The sequence below is a fragment of the Pteropus alecto genome, unplaced genomic scaffold, assembly GCF_000325575.1.
Source record: "Pteropus alecto unplaced genomic scaffold, ASM32557v1 scaffold155, whole genome shotgun sequence".
NCBI classification, from domain to species: Eukaryota; Metazoa; Chordata; class Mammalia; order Chiroptera; family Pteropodidae; genus Pteropus; species Pteropus alecto.
In genome coordinates, this window is record NW_006438113.1 from 21,800,633 (window position 1) to 21,821,302 (window position 20,670).

Here is a 20,670-nt window from a genome sequence, read left to right on the forward strand (position 1 = left end):
AATATTGCTGAATTTGGTTTGCTAATATTTTGTTGAAGATTTTTGCATCATGTGCATCAGAGATATTGGCCTATTATTTTCTTTTTTTTGTAATGTCTTTGGTTTTGGAATCAGGGTAATGGTGGCCTCATAAAATAAGTTTAGGAATCTTCCTTCCTCTAGAATTTTTTGGAATAGTCAAGGAGAATAGGTATTAATTCATTTTTGAATGTTTGGTAAAATTCACCTGTGAAGTCATTTGGTCCAGAAATTTTGTTTTTGAGGAGTTTTTTGATTACCGATTCAATTTCGTTTGTGGTGATCGATTGGTTCAGATTTTCTGTTTCTTCTCAACTCAGTCTTGGGAACTTGTATGTTTCTAGAAATGTATACATTTCTTCCAGATTGTTCGTTTTGTTGGCGTATGATTGCTTTTAGTATTTTCTTATAATCCTTTGTATTTCTGTGGAGTCATTTGTCACTTCTCTTTCATTTCTGATTTTGTTTTTTTTGAGGGGGTTCTCTCTTTTTTTCTTGGTAAGTCTGGTTAAAGGTTTATCAATTTTGTTTCAAAGAACTAGCTCTTGATTTTATTTATATTTTGTATTGTTCTTCTAGACTTTATTTTATTTCCATTATGATCTTTACTCTTTCCTTCATTCTGCTCACTTTGAGTTTTGTTTGCTATTCTTTCTCTTGTTCTTTTAAGTGATTAGAATGCTTGAAGTAGGCCTGTATTGTTATGAATTTCCCTCTTAGGACTGCTTTTGCTGTATCTCATGGATTTCGAGTCGTTGTGTTTTCATTTTCAGTTGTCTCTAGGTATCTTTTGATTTCTTCCCTGATCTCATTATTAATCCTTTCATTTGTTTAGTAGCATGTTGTTTAGCCTCCATGTGTTTGTGTATTTTTCAGTTTTTTTTCTTGTAATTGATTTCTAGTTTTATACCACTATAGTTGGAGAAGACACTTGATATGACTTCAGCCTTCTTAAATTTATTGAGACTTGTTTTGTAGCCGAACATGTGGTCTATCCTGGAAAATGTTTCATATGCACTTGAGAAGAATGTATATTCTGCTGCTTTGGAGTAAAATGCTCTAGAAATATCAATTAAATCTATCTGGTCTAGTGTGTCATTGAAGGCCACTATTTCCTTATTGATTTTCTCTCTGGAAGATCTGTTCATTGGTATCAATGGGGTGTCAAAACTCCCCTACTATGTCTGTATTACTGTCAATCTCTCCCTTTATGTCAGTCATATTTGCTTTATATATTTAGGTGCTCCTATGTTGTATGTTTATATGTTTATGTCCTCTTGTTGGATTGATCCCTTTATCATTATGTAATGCACTTCTTTGTCTCTTATTATATCTGTCATTTTAATGTCTATTTTGTCTAAGTATAGCCACCCCAGCTTTTTTTTTTTCATTTCTATTTGCATGAAATATTTTTTCCATCCCTTTACTTTCAGTTTGTGTGTGTCTTTTAATCTGAACCTAGTCTCTTGTAGACAGCATGTGTATGGCTCTTTTTTTCTTATCCATTCAGATACCCTATATCTTTTGATTGGAATGTTTGACCCATTTACATTTAAAGTGATTATAGATATGTATATAGTTATTTCCATTTTATTATTCATATTTATGTGTTTTTTTCCTTCTTTGTTCTTATTTAAAAAGTCTCCTTAACATTTTTTTGTAATACTGGCTTGTTGGTGATGAATTCCTTTGGCTTTTTTCTGTCCGGGAAGGTCTTTATTTCATCTTCAATTTTAATTGATAGGCTTGCTGGATATAGTAGTATTGGTTGTAGCTTCTTGCTTTTCATCACTTTGAATATTTTGTGACAATCCCTTCTGGCCCGCAAAGTTTCTGTTAAGAAATCAGCTGTCCTTCTTATGGGAGTACTCCTGTAAGTAACTAGCTGCCTTTCTCTTGCTGCTTATAGGATTCTTTGTCTTGGTGTGGGCCTGTTTGGGTTCCTCTTGTTTGGGACTCTTTGTACTTTCTGGTCTTGTATGTCTATTACCTTCACCAGGTTAGGGAAGTTTTTCATCATTATTTCTTCAAATAAGTTGTTAATTCCTTGGTCTCTCTCTTCTCCTTCTGGTACCCCTATGATGCGAATGTTAATACACTTGATGTTGTCCCAGAGATCTCTCATACTTTCCTCATTATTTATTTATTTTTATTCTTTTTTCTTTTTGGCCTTCTAATTGGATATTTTGTGCTACCTTGTCCTCCAAATTGCTGATTCAGTCCTCTGCTTTATCTAATCCACTGTTGATTCCTTCTAGTGTAATTCTTCATTTCAGTCATTGTATTCTTCATTTCTGACTCTTTTTATGATTTCTGCATCCTTTTTTAATGCTGTCTCTATGTTGAAGTTCTCACTGAGGTCATCTATTCTTCTCCTAAGTTAATTGAGCAGCCTTATAACCAGTGTTTTGAACTATATCTGGTAGATTGTTTGCTTTCATTTTGTTTAGTTCTTCTTCTGGAGTTTTCCACTGTTGTTTCATTTGTGACATGTTTCTTGGTTTTCTCATTTTAGTTGCCTCTCTATGTCCAATTCTATGTATTAGGTAGATTGGTTATATCTTCTTTTCTTGGCTAGGTGGTCTTATGTAGTAGGTGCCCTTTGTGGCCCAGTGGCATAGTTTCCCTGATCACTTGTGCTAGGAGCTCTAGGAGTGTCTCTTGTGTGAATTGTGTGTGCTCTATTGTAGTTAAGCTTTGATTGCTGTTAGCATGTCAGTGGGTGGGATTGACGCTTGGGTTGACTGGCTGTAAGGACTGGCCATGCCCACAGGGTATGAGCATCTATGTGGGGGCTGAACCCATGAAATGGCATTTTCCCCAGTGGGTTTGTGTACCTGTTGAGGCTACCCTTTCAGTGAGCCACCTGTGGGGCTAATCAGGTGGTTCTCTATTGTGGTCTGATGCCAGCCTCCAGGTGCATTGGTTCTGTGAGCCCTTGGGAGGGGCTCCTGTACAGATTAAGGTCGGTCAATGCCTGTGACCACCCGGGGCTACCTGGTAGGAGCTAAAAAGCAATCTGTCTGTGCTGGACCTGGAGGCAAGTAGGAGAGACCATATCGTGAACAGATGCCGGCTGCCACAAGTACTGGGCTTTGTCAGCTTAGCAAAAGGCCCAAGTTACCCCAAGGCTTGAGGCTGCCAGCTTACTGCCTGTACGTCTCAGCAGCTGAAAGAGCCTTTGGGTGTTACACGAGTTGGGTGGGTTGAGGCCCCAGGACGTCACAGGGTAAAGGGAGCGGATCTCACCAGCCCATGCATAATGCCATTGCTGAATCTGTGGCCTCTTGAAAAAGTCTCAGATCACACTGAGTCCAGCCACTGCCTGTCTCGGGACTGCAGACTCCTGAGATTTGTTTAAGAGATACTGCAGCTCAGGCTGGTGTTGGTTGCCCACCATGGAAAGTTTCTCCCAAGCTGCTTGAACCAAGGACTGTTGATTACTGTCAAATGCGCCCCCTGCTGAGAGCGCAGGATGGGGCTGGTTGACAGGCAAAGAGTTTGCAAGTTGTGTGGGGCGGGGTCTCAGAAAGTCTAGGGGTGGAGCGAGCTAATCTCACCAGGCCAATACAGATTCAGAATTGGCTATGTAGGAGGATGATTCAATACAGGCAAGATGGCGCTTGCCTGTAGACTGCACAAGAGGAAGGCCCGACAAGGGGACAATGGTGTCTGTCCCTCCAGCCCTCTCCCCGAAATCACACAACTCAGTCTTTCTCCATATGTCTCTTGTGCCTCCCAAGGTGCTGCTGACCTTCTGCTGGAGCCCAGGGTGAGTGTCTGTGGGCAAATGAATCTGTGTGCGGGCCCTTTAAGGAGACATTTGGACTTCCAGATTCTTTCCGTCTCACCCGGACAGTAGGAATCCCCAGTGATTTGTATAGTCAGATTTTGTGGGAATTCCTCTTCCTGGCACTGGAAGCCTAGGCTGGGGAGCCCCAATGTGGAACTTGGGCCCATCACTCCTTTAGGGGGTCCTCTGCAGCCACGCTGTCCCTCCCAATGCTCAACCATTACGCGCAGGTGTAGTGCCAGCTCCTTTTGGGGTCTCCACCCCTCCTACCGGTCTCGATGTAGCATTTTTTTTTATATCTTTAGTTATAGGTGATATGTTCAGCTAGATTTTAGGTGGTCCTCCAAGTTGATTGTTTTATAATTTAGTTGTAATTTTAATGCAGTCATGAGAGGAGGTGAACACCGCGTTTACCTACGCCGCCATCTTGACCCACTTTCTCCGTCTATATATGTTTTTAGATATAGCTAGTGGATGAGTTGAAGGCTTTTATCCTCAAACCCAGAGTATCTCTCCCAGATGTTCTTATCAATACTATTGCTGTAGCCCGGTTCAGATCTGCTACATCGTACCTGGAGAGCTATAATAATTATGAAAAATATTACTTCTATGGTAACGAGCATGCACAGCCTTGTCTTTTTTTAACTTTATTGAGAAATAATTGACAAATATAACTGTATACGTTTGAAGTGTACAATGTGATGATTTGATGTAAGTATGTATTGTGGAAAACTTAGCAAGATCAAGATAATCAACACATCCATCACCTCACATAGTTCACTAGTTTTTGTATGTGTATGTTGTGAGAAGCTTAAGATCTACTTTCCCTAGCTTTCAAGTATACAATACCATATTATTAACCATATTATTAACCATATTATTAACTATAGTCACCATGTGCACAGCCTTGTCTTGAGTGCTTTATATATAATAATTCATTTAATTCTCATAACTACTCTGTGAGGTGCTGATATTCTTATTCCTTTTTACAGATGAGGAAACTGAGGCACAGAGAAGTTAAGTAATTTGCTTTAGGCCACAAAAATTGAATGACTAAGTGAATGGCATTACTAGGTATTGCTTATGGTTGTATTAAAAAATTAATTTGAAGGGTGGCTTAACCAAATATGGGTCCCTCAATAAACCTACCCAAAAGGTTACTACAGATTTCGAATGTTTCTGGGGACTTGAAGGATAAGGCTTTACCGGGCTCAGGAGAAGGAAGGGTTGAACATTTCTCTTTGTTAGGGATAAAAAGAATATATAATTATTAATAAAGGAATAAATTGCAGAGGGATTTCTTGGCACTTACTGAGAGTGATGAGAGGGAAATAGAGATATTTTAATGGCATATCTTTGTCATTAATAGCAGGGCCTTTGTCTGGGGAGTGCTGTGGTTTAGATATGGTTTGCTGTGTTTCATATGACTTAATTCAGGTACTCTGAGAGCTTTTCTTAAGGAGTGACAATTAGGGCACTCCTGTGTAGGTGTATGTACATGAGCAGAAAGTGGCAAAATAATCAGCTGTCAGTTTTCTGCAGCTGGTGTTTCTGTTTTTAGGCTCCTGGAACCTTGCCACCTTGGGGAAGTTGAGGCAGGTTGATGACCAGTCTTTTAGGTTTGGTAGTTGCATCAGAGATGGAGAATTGGATGCAAAGTAATTAGAAACCAGGTGGAATATATTATCGTAAGGTCTGGCTTTCTTTAATCACAGATGTCATTGACAGTTTGTACTGGATGTTGGTTTTATTGTCAGCCATGTTTGGCAGAATGCTGAGCTTTTTGACCTTCAGATCAGATTTTGAACTAACAGAGTGATTCAGGACGCTCTCATTCTTCCTGTGACAGTGGACATTGAGGATGCATGAGAGGGTCTGAACCACTGTAGCCATGGGCACAGAGAAAGAGGAGATCTGGAGCTTGTACTTGAAGTGAGTGTATTATCACTGGGGAGATAGTGACAGAACAGTTAGTCGAGTCTTTATTGTGTGCTGAGTGAGTGGCAGCCTCTGTTCTCATTCTCTCTGTACTCAAATCCCAGGAAGGCCCCTAAGGCTACCCATCTGTGAAATGATGGATAATAGCGCCCCCCCATAAAGTTGTTTCAAGGATTGAGATATCCTTGTAAAGTACTTACTCTAATGCCTGGTACATAGTAAGAGCCTAAATAATATTTGAATGTTAGCTAATTAGTATGGTTATTATATCCCAATATATTGTCATAATGGTTAGAATGAAAAGGTCCTATCCTTCTACGAAAAGACTGATTGTTCTTTGGCCATGGTTACCATGGCCATCGCAACCTGTTTTATACCTGTTTAAATTGATCAATAGCAGCAATCATTTATGCTCTGTAAGCTGGTGGTACAGTGACAGCAGCCCCCACACCCCACCAACACACGTGTTGGTAAAGCCAGACAGTCAGCAACAGCTTAAATCTAGTGAGTACACTTCAGCACGTCAGCCAGTCAACCACATTCTCACTCCAGCTTTGCTTCTACACCTAAAGATCAGCCTAATACCTGAACATTCCAGCTTCTGGAAGTCTCCCAGCCCCTGAACTCAAAGGTCTCCAAACCCTATGTAAGATCAACTCACTCTTCCTTTGCTCTGGGAGAATGCTCGTTAAAGTGCTGCTCTCCCTTGCTTTGCGAGCAATAAATTCAGCTTTTTGTTCAGATATTGAGTGGGGATATCTTCCCTCAATAATAAGGTATGTATAAAGTGCTCAGGGATCACTAAGATTGGGCTATATGGGAGAGTTCACACGAGAGGTGATTTTTGGTACAAGCTGTGTAATGGGAGTTATTTAGTAAAGAAAAATCGCAGAGCTGGGGGAGATTTTCTAATCTGAGGACACACACCATGAGTGAAGACATGAGTGATAATGGCAGTTGAAGAGCTGCCACCTGATTTGTCATTTCTGAACTGTAGAGTGGGCAAAGGGTGGGGTGATGGAAACTAAACTGGAACAGTTTGTAGGGGCTGGATTGTAAGGACCTTGGATTTTGTCTTAAGGAGTTTTCTTGTTCTGGTGCTTCTCAAACATTTTTCAGTTTCTAAGTCCTAACTGCAGAGACAGTTAAACTTTTTTATAAGAGAGAATTTTTGTGAAATCTCTCTATAGGGGATATTTGCCATTCTATTTTGGTTGCCTGGCACTGAACTCTGTCTTATGCTTGGAGAATTTCCTACAAGAGAGAAAAAAAGATAATCTTTGTTTTTTTCCACTATAGAAGCTGAAAATGCCAGCTTTTTCAGCTTTCCTTTCAGCTAGGACGTGGGCACAACCCGGTGTGGGTGCAGCAACAGAGGAGACCTGGGCCGTGTGTGGTTGTCGTGGTGGTGGTGGCCACTGTGAATGTGTGGTGTTAGTGATGCACACTGCAGAATCTATTGTTTTTCCTCAATTCTAAGATTATCGATGTAGTGGTAGAGTTTGATGAACAGTATTATCTACTGTTTCCCTTAAAAAAAATAAAGTGATAGCATAATGGTCTTAGGGTCAGTGGTATTGGAGATACAGTGTTCAGCAATGGCAGAAGTGTCCACATTGGACCAGTTCCGAGTGTAATTTTGGCCTTGTAGCCAACATCTGGTTTTCTAACCTGTTGGATTATTTTCTAAGCTCTTCAATAAATTTATTTCTTTTATTAAATTAGTTAGAGTTTGTTTCTACTTGTTTGAAGCTTAGAATCCTGACTGCTATATACATGTCATCTTAAAAGTCTTTGGAATGCTGCAGTTTATGAATATATTTGTGTTAATAGAAAACATTTTCCCCCTATATCTTTAATTAAATTTGACATCCCAAGAAACTATGTCTTGTTAGTAACTGATCATTCAACAAATATTTATTGGAACCTCTATGTCAATATGGAAGATGAGACCAGTGAAAACATGGCCCTCATGGAGCTTTCATTTCAATATGTATTTTTGGGCTTGCATATCCCTGGCACAGTGCCTAATATCTGTCATTTCCATTCCTGGGAACTTGACCCCAGGTTAAGAAGCACAGTGCAGGCAATGAAGAGCTCATAGATACTTTAACCTAAGAAAGTGTTGAGACCTGATTTGCAGAGTCACTTCTTATGGGCTTTCTTCAGTTATTCTTATCATCATTAACTTGGTGTAGAATCCTGCCTCCATCAAGGGTTTCCTGTATTTCGAAGTTCTATGGAAACTAGTTTAGAGTAGGGAGCCGTGGCTTCTGGGTTTGAGACACCAGATATCTGTCAAGCTCCAAATGCTTTTGAGTTCACATGTTCTGGGTGTTAAACTCTTTCTTCATTCCAGATAATTGCTAGGTTTCCAAATTAAAAACTTCCTCGGCATGAGTGGTGCTACAATTAGTATTTGGATCTAATAGAGCCTCCTTAGACTTTTCTCATGTCCACATAAAATCTTTTTTTGTGGGTTACCTTTACTTGAAATATTCAATTCAGTCCATGTGTGTCATCTGATGTTATTGTGTAACAGGAAACATCCTTCTAGAGACCGCCTCCAAAGCAAAAGCTTTACATATTCTATTTGTGGCTGAAGAATGTGATAAAAGACTTAGGTATATACAGTTTTAATCACTGTTAGTTGGGAAATTAGACATAGAGGTTGTTTGTGCAGTCTTTGATAGGACCAGGCATGGCCTCTGGAGAATTGGTCCTCGTTTGTGCTAATATTGTAGATGGAGATCTTTTAAGAGGGAGTTACTATTTTGCACCTTTGTGGAATTCCCCAAAGTCTAGTATCTGGGTTATTACCAAAGGCACCTACCATCAAAGACTTGGCATGTTTTAACTACTGTTATTTAAAAAAGAGAAGCCATATTGCAAGCAAATGTTAGGCTTTCACAGGATACCACTATTTTATATATGTCTATTCTCTTTAAATATCTTAGAATAATTTTCTTGCCAGGGTTTACTTTCTTACTGCTGTTAATTTATTTTTAATTTGAGATAGTGTTGTAGCACATAGTATTCCATTTTCACCTCAGTTTATTTTAATTCCAGTTATAAAATGCTTTTTTAAATAGGTTTCTGTGAAATTAAAATGTATCTAGGCATTTCTGGATAATGTTATTTCCCTTCTTTCTTCTGCTACCTTCTATAACCTCCCTCAACAGAAAAAAGAAAACAAACAAACAAAAAAACAAAAACAGAATGATAGGTTTGTCATATTGGAGAGATCTGGTGCTTCTTCAAGGTCTTTGAAAGGAGCATGTTGGAATGACATGATTCCCCTGTATGTTGACTGTTCCACATATTGTGAGAACATTTAGACTTTCCTTAAAGTCATAAATGACTGGTTTGGCAAAAGGAATGACACACATCCCTTGTTAATACAAGAACACATTTATAGTCCAGTATTGAAAGTTGTGAAATGTCCTTATCTAATGCTGTGTTTTGTTCAGCACTTGGATGGAGTTTACTGTTCCATCAGAAGAATTTGTAAGAGAAGGTCTGGGTTGAATTTTATATGACCATCATTTATGAAAAATTGTTAGACATAATAATAATGTAGAGAAGAGAAGCATTTAAAACTCCAATTCTTTCTAAGTGCTTAGAGGGCCTCATTTAAGAAACATACTTGATAAGTTATGCTAATGGATGGGAAAGCAGTTTGAAAGTTTACATACTGCAAATACAAGCTGCTGTTAGTATTTGGCAGTTTCTTATTTATTCAGTAAAACAGCTGTTCCAGGCCCTTCCCTAGGCCAAACTCTCTTAGCCTCGTTCTAGTTACAGAAATGAGCATGCAAGCAATGAGAAACTGGCATTTCAGTTAAAATATTTTGTGGTTTCTACTTTCCAGAAAACTGGCATTTCCCTTAAATTAGTCCCAATTTTTAGAGTTTTTATGTTTTAAAGTGTGTGTGTGTGTGTTTTGGTTTCGCAAATCCACAAAAAAACTGCTCCTCTGTGTTAGGCACTGGTACTCAATAGATATGTTATGATTGAATGAATGAATCAACGAATATTTTGTAAGGCAGCAATCCCCAACCTTTTTGGCACCAGAGGCTGATATGAGAATCTAATGCCTGATGATCTGAGGTGGAGCTGAGGCGGTGATGCTAGTGCTGAGGAGTATCTGTAAATACAGATGAAGCTTCACTTGCTTGTAGGCTGCTCACCTTCTGCAGTGTGGCCTAGCTCCTAACAGGCCATGGACCAGTACTGGGTCTGCGGCCCAGGGGTTGGGTCCTGTTATAAGGTACTGAAGCCCTTTGAGAGAATGTAAGACACAGATATTCTCCTTTGAGGTGCTTACATTTTAACTTGAGAGATATAGCCAAGTACACAGATTCTGTGTATACTGCAAAACACAACTGTGCAGCATTAAACACATGGAGAATGAGAGTCCAGCAGGAGGAAGATAGGACTGTTGATGTGGCCTCAAATAATCAGAGGAGATTTGAGGGAATAACCTGGGATCCATGGGATAAGGTATGGACTGCATGGTTGTATACCCCCCAAATTCGTATGTTGAAAACCTAATCCCCAATGTGATGGTATGTGGAGTTGGGGCCTTTGGGAAATGGGTTAGTGCCCTTATAAGAGGCAAGAGACCTTGCTTCGTTCCTCTCATATGGCAAGAAAGCATATGTCTGCAAACTGGGAAGAGGGTCCTCACTAGGAACTGATTTTGCTGTCCCCTGATTCTGGACTTTCCAGTGTCCAGAACTGTGAAAAATAAATTTCTATTCTTTAAGCCACTCAGTCTGTGATATTTGCATTATAGCAGTTTGAAGGGACTAAGAAAGGATATAAATAAGAAGGGAATAAAGCAGGCATCTCCGGAATGATGGAATTGCATTGAGAGAGCAATGGCCGTGAGTTGAGGGGAGGCCAGGGTGCAGGGGGATCCCCTCAGAAGGTATTTTGCATCTTGTGGTACTCTTAGGCTTATTGATTTAATCATCCATTATCATTTTAGAAGTTAGAAAACGGGGAGGAATCTGCGTTCACTTAGCAAAAACCTAGAACTTTCTTTTTCTTTGTTGTTGTTATTGTTGTTTTCCTGAGTGATAGTCTGTTTTGCTTACCACTATAGTCCCACAGCTAGAACTGTCCCTGGCAGTGTAGAAACAATTCAGTAAATATTTTAATAAGTTGCCACCACAGAGTTTATTAACAACTAGAATTAGAAGGTCCTCTTGCCCGACTCATCATTGAGTGTGGAGCTTTCTCTAAGTTTAAGGATCCCTAATTCTCCTTGTGCTTGACGTTAATGGAGACATTTGAGAATCTGAGGTAATTGCGATGGTAATTTTGGATTTTTCTTACAACTGCCTTGACAATAGAAGAATATTTTGATTTTTACTAAATTAAATATAATAAACAAGGGAGTTTGTGAAATGAAACACTGAGGGATATTTGAAAGCAAAAAAAAACCCAGACAGTTTAATAATTTCAGAAAATAACATAGTAGAGATTCCATAGCATGGGCTGTTCACTTTTTCAGTGAAAAGAGGTCTAAACAGTGTTTTTTCCTGGGAAGGTAATGCTCTATAGTAAGTGATATTTAAAGGGGCTTAACTCTCAACTCGAAGAGAGATGATTTAAAATATATATAAATATTTAATTTATATTAATATCACAGAAATTAGCACCGCTTCTGATTCTTAAAATTATAGTAATCTTTTTAAAGTCAAAATAAGTCACTAGCTTCTGTGGTAGGCTTGAGAGTCCATGTGGCTGAAAGAGTGCCATTTTGATGAAGGTGCCATTTTGCCTTTCCTTCATGACATTGCTCTGTGACCAAGTTCTGGTAGGAAGGCTTGAACTTGTGTTGCCATATTTTCAGGAACTGACTCAATGCTGCAGTTGTCTCATTTGGTCATGATTTTTGATTCCTTGTGGAAAATTAATGTCTTTATGAAAATTTAACATAAGCCAACTGTAATAAACAGTGGCACCTATTCTAAAGAACACTATAAAGTCTTCCGACAGAAGTCATGTGGTTGAGTGTACTTTTACTATTTAATTTCTCTTTTATTGCTTTTTCCTGAGTCAAAATCCTTTAGCATTCCATTCCAATAAGACGTAAATAAGATCAAGCAATAAACTTTCTCTCTGCATTTTCTTCCCATCTCTCCTTCTTGGTTATCACAATCTCCTTTCCATCTGCCTCTTTAAAATGTTTTTAAAATTAAGTATTCTTATTTTAAATTATAGAAGAAATACATACTCATTAAACAATTTGAGCAATAATTTATAAATTAACATGTGCCACACACAAAAAAATAAGTAGTTACACACAGACACATGCACCTATTTGATCTTCCCTTCCACCCCTTCCATGGGCTCTTGCTGTATATTACAGTTTCGCAGCTTGATTTTTAATTTAACGATATATCATCGGTCCCATAAATATTGGTGTTTTTCAGGGATCTTGTCTAGGTTTTCTCTTCTCTCTCTGCACACTGTGAATGGTGTTACACCACTTGTAGTTTTAGTCACCTTCATGCTCATTCCCAGATGTTCCCAGCCCACATCTGCCCATGGGACTCCAACCCATCTGTTCATCATTGCCTGCTTGGGTACCACATGGGCACTAATACCCAACTCTCCCTGTTCCTCTTCCTGTCTCCATCTCAGGGAGCAGTAATATTATTCATTCCATCTTCCAAGGTAGAGATTTGGCATCATCTAAGTTCTTCCTCTTTCTTATTCAACCACGTCCTGTCAATCACCAAGCCTATTGTTTCTACCTCTTTAATATCTTTTAAACCAATCAGTTTTCCCTATTCTGACCACCATCTCTGTAATGCCAGTCATCTCTTGGTTGGGGTGTTCTAATTATCTAACTGACTTCCCTCCTTCCACTCTCCTGCCTCACCTTCTAATCTATTTGCCTCAGGCTCTGGGTGATCTTTTTCCAGTGCAAATCTAAACATGCCATTGCCTTCAGAATAAAGCCCAAACTCTTCAAGACTTACAATGTTCATATGATATGGCTTCTGCCTGTGCCTGGGCTGCCTCCTTGGTCATCATCCCCAGCTATGTTTGACTCTCATGCCAAACATAGTCAACCACTCTGAGTTCCTTGAACGTGCCATGCTTTCACTTATACATGTTCGCCTCAGTACATCCTGTCTCCCCATCTCTCTGCTTCATCTTTTAGGCCACTTCAGTGATGCTTTGCCCACATACTGAGTTTGGTATCATTCCTATATATTCTCAGAGCATCTCACACTTATCTTTTTCATATTGTAGCATTGATCATACTTTCCTGTAATTGCCTGTTTTGGGTTTGTGTCACCTGCCTCCTGCCACTGGCACCACCATCATTGCCACTATTAGACTGCGAGCTCCCGGAGGGCAGGAACTAGGAAGAGCACAGAATGGAGTACCTGATAGGAAGTGCATATTTGAACGATGAATGAATGGAGTCAGAAACCCAGGGAGCCCGTAAAGCGAAAGGGGTGGCCTGTTACTGAGTCAGAAACTCCACATGCCTTGAGGGACCAGGCTGGTTCAAAGGTCAGGGTAAGCATTTTTTAGGATCTGGGCCTGGCAATTTGGGATACCAGTGCTATTAGGGAGTAGAGCAAAGTGATCATGACCGTAATCTGTTTGCTTTCTGCTTTCCTTTGAGCTTCATCCTGTTTGGGCTTTTCTGTAGACTCAGCGACCCATTGCAATTGTAATGAGTGAGAGAATTGGAGGCTTGTACAAAGTTTGAGTCCTCAGTGGGGCAGAAGCAGAAATATGAGGATTCCTGGAGTGAGGGACTTAGATTTTGGGTGGTTACAACACTTAAGGTGGCTAATCTTGCCTCTATCACAGCTGGTTAATCCTGCTACAACCCCCAGTTTGTTCAAGCTCATTAAAGGAAGACCTTCATTTCTTGTGAATCTCTCTCACTTCAGAGTTCTTTGTCCACATGCTACAGGAGAAAAAATAAATACCACTGAGAACTTACATGCCTGGTAACTCTCTTTTATTCTCTATTGTGTGCTTTAGTGACTTTACACTTGAATACCACCCACCCCAGCTGTTACATTTTGTTAAATATGACCGTGTTCATGCTGATTTGCATGGGATACTTGTCAGCTCTATAGAGATAAAGTTAATTTGTATATCCAGACCTGGAAAATGGAGGCCGCCCCAGTGGCCCAGCCCACATCACAAATCTAAACCTAAATCAGCCGCACTTACAGAAAACACCTGTCAAGGAAATTTAACATACACCCATCACAGCCCTCCAACTCAGATTTAACTGGTTTACCTTACCCTAGAATTTGGGACCCACTAGCCTTATAAGGAAATCCCCAACCTCCCAGCCAATCATGCCCTGTTTCCATGTTGCCACTTCTAAATAAAACTCACTATTGCCCAACACCCCTTGGGAAGAGCTCTCTACTGTTTGTGAGGCACTATACTTCCCCAACCCATGGATGGTTTTCCCTTGAATAAAGAACAGCAAACTCATTTCTAAATTGTTTTGGTTTCGTCATTTGACCATTTGGCAACGAGATGGGACCCAGAGACAGCTGCCGAAGGTTCCGGGGACGGCCCCTAGGTGCAGGTGTCCTCGCAGTCCTTTGGTTCACTGCCTCTTTGGCTGCCCTCCTGGATCTCCGGTAAGCTGCTCTTGGATGGAGCTCCGCTTATTTTGTGTTCTGAGCTCTTCAAGTTTGTTCGTTCTAATCCTTCCGGGTGGGAAATTGGGGTGCGAGAGACTCCAGAAATCCCAAAATCCCTTGGGAAGAACACTCTGTTCTTGATAGGTGCTGCAGTTCTCCAGTCCATGGATTGCTTTCCCTTGAATAGAGGGCATCGAACTCTTTCCTACATTGTTTTGATTTTGTCATTTGACAAAAGTAGACTTGGGATGTGGAAACATAGTGAAAAGAACTCTGAATCTGGGTTTTGAAGATTGGGGTTAGGTTCTGAGTTCTGTAGCTCACTCCAGCGATACAGTGTGTTCCTACCTTATATAATTTTGAATTAAATAGTGAATGTAAACTTAATTCTCTCAATGCAAGCAATTCAAAATAATGCAATTCCCCCCAAATTTATCAAGGTTTGCATAATTTATAAGCTCTTTGGGTCTATTGAAATATAAACTGTGTTTATTTTATTGAAATATTTTCCACTTTAGCTGCTGAACAGAAATACTCAAAATCTTCTGTCATGAGAATAGTCTTAAAATACATAAATCTCAGTCAGATTTTGCAGGGTCTTCAGGAAGGTATCTCTTGCATAAAAGACAATGTTTCTGGCCTAGGTAAGTCATCTCTTGTCTTCACTTGATTATTCTCGCTGGTAAAGATTAAAATCCACCTTTAGTTTTAAATGAAGAAATACAAGTTAAAAGTACCTAGTTTAGTGTCTGGTACAGATCAGGCACCCAGTGAATGTTATTTGATTTGGAAAATGGATAAGATAGACAACCTAATCTGAATGTTTATTTTCTACTAGAGATGCTTACAACTGTAAGCAGTAAACTGAGGAATATCTCTGGATTACCCATAAGGAAACAGGACCAAAGGGGAGCCTACTTTATGTATATGTGCAGATGTTGAATCTATGCTTCCTCCATGATTTATTTTATTTCTGTGTTGAAATCGTGACTAAGGTAGGCAGAAATGATTTAAAAAATAGTCTGAAGAAACGGTTCTCTCTCGGTTTCCTAATTCTTAAAGGGCCAGAACATTTTAAACACAGGCATAACTTATTATATTGCGCTTAGCTTTATTGCACTTCACAGATGTTGTGTTTTTACAAATTGAAAGCAGGACCTTCCACCAGCAAAAAGGTTACAAATATCTTTATTGAGACACTGACTTTATTGAGGTGGTCTGGAACTGAACCCACAATGTTGCCAAGGTATGCCTGTAATAATCAGACACACAAATTTTAGAGGGAATTTAAATCAGCTTTTTTCAGGGCCTCCTTTCTTCCAATAACTAAATGAATTTGATAGTCCAATAGTTCTTTTAATCAGGGGTTAAAGTCTTTAAAATTCCCAAATTCAAAAGGAATTTAAGTTGCTTTTACAGACGTGCACAGGTTTAAGGTAAAAGGAACTCTAGGGCGGTACAAGATAGGGTAGGTTTATAACACTTTCCCTTGTTCATTCTAAGAGCTGAATATATATATATATATATATGGGCTTTTCTGAACTATGGAGAAAGCAGATGTATTAATCATGTAGTAATTTGAGCTCTTGGGAAGAACATGCTGTCATAAATACAAAGCATTGTTATTAGCAATGCAGTGATTATTTATAAAACCATTTAATTAAAATTTTAAGTAAGCAGTTGAAGATAATTAATTTTCATCAATTTTGAAATAAAATTTAAAACCTCAAGGTAAGATGAAAAAAGTTGTTTTGGTTGACCACATCTTGGAAGAAGGACTTAAAGGATACATATGTCTTTGAAGCCCAAGGATAACATGATTTGGGCAAGTTAAGGCAGATGGGCAAGGACTGGAATTAGGGTGGAAAATTCTTTTCTTTCTTCTGGGTCACACATCTGTACAAACTGGGGAACTTGGAAAGGCCTGAAGGTAGTGGCCACGCTGTCATATCAAAACCAGATTCTTTCAAGTTCTAAGTTAGCTGAATTCACTAAAATTCCAAGGACAAAATATATTTTACCATTTCCACTTAAGGGCAGCTGATTTTTCCTTAATTCAGGAGTTTCGAGCCTCTCAACATAACAGATAACTTCTCTCCTGTCATCATGTATACTATCCTAGCCTCTGCTCATCAGTCAGAAAATAACCTAAATAACATTTGTTTTATGGACAGCTTTCTTATGAAATATCTCAGAATTTAGTCAACTTGATTGTTTTTTGCATATAGCAGAGAACCAACAAATCACTGCACTGAGGCTGGACTTGAAACATATGGGAGGTGAGTTCAAAGGGTAGAGGAAGATGGCTGGGAGCAGGAAAATATGTAGAGTGACCCTTCTTGGTCTGGTGGCAAGAAGACAAGTCTGGAGGAGAGAGTCTTGGCTTCCCCTTCTCTCGTTTCCCTCGGTCAACTTGGATGTTTGATAAATGCACTAACACAAAAGTAAGTAAGAAAGAGTCAGCCCTCTTACACTTTAATCTTTGTCAAACGGTAGATTTTAAAATTTCTTTGGGGTAGGGATATCTTACTGACTTTTATGTAACCTCTTAAACTATCAACATCCTTGGTATGTAGTAGGTGGTTTCTTTTTAAGTAAAATTTTATCTTAATTATTTCAAGATAAACACTCTGCTTTAATGTTCTAGAATTTTTGAGCTGCGTGTTTCAGCAGATTCCGAAAAAAGATGTAATGAAGCTTAAATGGGCAAAGGTAATCAAATATTTTCTTCTTGTCCAGATGTCGTCACCTTGGTGAGACAGGGGGGTGGGGCAGAGGGGGGAGCGGGGAGGGGAAGGCGATGGGGAGAATACGTAAACTCTCAATCATCCATAAGTACATTATGTATTATAAGAACTTTCTTTGGCAGTCCTAGTTAACCTTGTAACTAGCCAGGGGGTGGAATCCAACTGGAAATAGAGATGTGAGCTCACCAAGTGGCTGAGCCCTGCATTCTCGTGTGTGGCTAAAATCTCTGTTATGAAACCAGATAAATATTATGAAGTATTATTGTTCTTATTTTGTATTTTTTTCCCTTTATGTCCTTATGAACAAATGACACTGGCAGCACGATACCTTTGAAAACTACTGTTGTGTTAATTCAATAAGAATGGTATCCCCTTAGTTTGTCTTCTTCCTTTGAGGGAAAGCATGAAATTATTTTTAGAAACTGGAGCGAGTAAGGATTGTGGTTTCCTCCCCTGTTTCTTATGAGATTATCAAGGCTTCCAGATTAGACTCTTGAAGTTGCTTTTACTGGTGTGTCCTCCCGACAAGACTTCTTTTCTGTCACTCACAGAACCATGCTTTACTGGGCATGCTGTGCCATTCCTTGATGCCAACACACATCTTTTCACACTTTCATCTTTCTTGTATCTGAGTGCACCTTAAAATTAATGGATACATATAATGTGGCATTAATATTATTTTTTTTCCTAAAGAGCTATTAATTAAACTAATGGTAGATCTTATAATTGATGGTATCTTAGAATAGTGGAAAGGTAGTAGTATTTCAGTTATTGATAACTATGTGACACATAACCCTAAAGCTTAAAATAGCAATAATCATTTATTACCTTTCATGGTTTCTGTGGATCAGGAATTCACTTAGGGCACAATAAGGATGTCTTGTCTCTGCTCCATGACGTCTAGGGACTTTGTTGGAAAATGTGTAGCATCCAAGTTAGAATCATCTGAAGGCTCATTGATTCCCACGTGGGCTTCGCTGGGACTTATTCATTTAGAACTATTCCATGAAGAGATAAATGGAGAGGAAGGGGGTAAACTGAAAATATTTATTATTTTCTTATGAATAAAAAAACTTCCAAACTCACAGGTGATTTGGAATGAAAAACCCATTTGGCATTTTCTGAGAGAGGCTGGACTTAGAGATTAGCACTTTGCAGCGTGATCTAACATTTTGTCATTGGAAGGAGCAGCATCTGTCATTGCAATTAAGCCTATATTTTGCGTCAGGGTCTGCTCTGTTGGTTAGTATTCAGTATAACTTATACCAAATCTTTGCTCTTCCCCAACTCTCCACACCATCTTGAAGTTTTAAATTCTTAGTGGGCAGAAGTGCCATTTTCCCCTCTCCATTTGAATCAAGGGCTTGATTATTAGCTGTCCCCAAATACTCCTTATCCACCCATACCAGAGAAATGTTCTCTCCTTGCAATGCCTTGAGATATCTGACTTGAGCAGATTAAGGCAGCACTTTCAGCCTCTCTTATTCATCTTTAAAATAAAGAGTAAAATCCATAGGAGTCCAGCAGTTCATGGCCTTTAACCCTTCTCTACCCACTGTAGGCTCAAAGGATTCAATAAAAAAAAAAAATCATCTTTGAAAATTAAAAACAAAAAACTACTCTTTCCTAAAAAGCTAAAGTTTTAATAAAATGGAAATTTCTGGTTTTAGCATTTTAGAGATTAGAAAGGTCATTTCTTTAGGCCTACGAATACTGAGGCTTCAAATATGATGTTTAAAATAATATCATTATTTGTATTCAATGCCTGAAATAAGCATTCTACCACAGAAAAGTTTTGCTTTTGCTGAACTCTTCTTTAACATTAGTTTCAGAATATTGAGCTTTAAAGGCATTTTTATAAAAAGGGATATTAACATCATCAGTGGTCCCTATCTATTGTGTGCCTGCAGTCTGCCTGCACTGAAAGGGGTTCTAATGAGCTCTTGTTCAACAACCTTGTGAGCCTGGAGTTTTATTCCTATTTTACAGACAAGGAAACTGAAGTCTACTTAGCAAGTAGCAAGCAGAGCTATCTCACCTGAAAGCCATTGTTGGAGGAAACTCAGCCAGTATTTGGGTAGCTGTAGAATTTTTCAAAGCAGTACTAAGTCTCGGGAACTAGTGTCCACTAATGGAACCTTTTTATGTGGAGTGTCTTCTTGTGTGAAGCCAGAGGTTTAGAAAAAATGGAATTGAAGAGAAGATCTTGGTAGGCCTAACTCATTGCTTTTTCTCAATTTTGCTCCCCGTCCCCATTTTAGCCCTCATATAGGAAGGCATTCGTATGATTTTGTTTAGAAGCTTGCCATGACTATTTAACAAATAGCCCCACCGAATTATTCTAATATTTTGGAAAATGACTTCTGAGATATTGGTACTCATACTGACTTCATCCCACACCTGTAATAGAGGAGCTTGGTCTACATTGCCACCACAATATACTGCACAATCAGACCCAAATTCACTATCACTTGAATATTTGGACTGCATGACTAGCCATCTGGATTTACTGAATTTCTCACTGAGTTTGATTTTAGTGTTTCATTTATCAAGTAAAGAGGGATGGTTTTATCTTAAGAGAAATTTGTCAGAGGTTTGGCATTGCTCAAAGACTATAGGGGTTCAACTACTGAACATATATAAATTTATCATTTTTGGTGTGTGTGTCCTTGTATTGAATCCAAATTCATTTTAGCTTGGGTGTGTTTATGATATTCTCTAGAGAGTTTAGTGTTCTGGAGTTTTTCTAAATTAACGAGTAGATTGCATCATGGAATGACCAATGTGGTTATTTCTCTGGATGCAACATAGCTAATGGTAATGGTGTGAGCATGCACATGTGTGTGTAGGGTCAGGGAGTAAAAGAGAGATTTGGAATTTTTAAGAATGATTTGTTCCTTAGTTTTCAGATTAACTTAAATTTCTTATTATAGAAGTAATGTATGTTTATTGTAGAAAATATAGATGAATCCCAAAAAGAAATAAAAAGGAAATGCCATCTCGGAGTTTGTTACTGTTAATATTTTGGTTCATCTTATCCCAATCTGTGTGTGTGTCTGCGTGTGTATGTGTGCACGCACACGCATGTGTGAACATTCATACATATGTTTTTTCAAAAATAAGCCTATACTATAAATATTATTCTAGAAATTATGTTTTCAGATCTATTCATGCAATATGCTTCTATGACATCATTTTTAATGTCTGCAAACTTTTTATGGTATGGCTATATCATATCTTTTGAAAATTAGGTTTTTTATTAGTTTTCTTTTTTTCTTTATTCTGGTATTTTGCAGCAAGTAATAGCAAGAGGCTTTTAAATTTTCAGGTCACTCATTGGCCCCCTCCCTCCACGACAATCAGTAGTTTATGTATCTCTGCTCCCCTTCCCTGAGACACACCCACAAGCCAAAGAATGCTGTCAAACTGATGGTTGCTGGCAGCTCACTCTACTTTTGCTGTTTCTTCTTGCAGGAGGCAGAGCATGTGGCATCCAGCCAGTCGGAGTGCCGGGGGAGAACAGGAA

General features: G+C 38.9%; 1 protein-coding gene across 1 annotated transcript in view; it reads left to right on the forward strand.

The window, feature by feature from the left end:
* FAM13C (family with sequence similarity 13 member C) overlaps positions 1-20,670 on the forward strand; it is a 118,086-nt gene that overhangs the window by 25,971 nt on the left and 71,445 nt on the right. The window contains exon 4 of the mRNA XM_015592184.2: positions 20,619-20,670. Coding sequence (XP_015447670.1) covers positions 20,619-20,670 — 52 coding nt within the window. The remainder of the gene's footprint in view (positions 1-20,618) is intronic.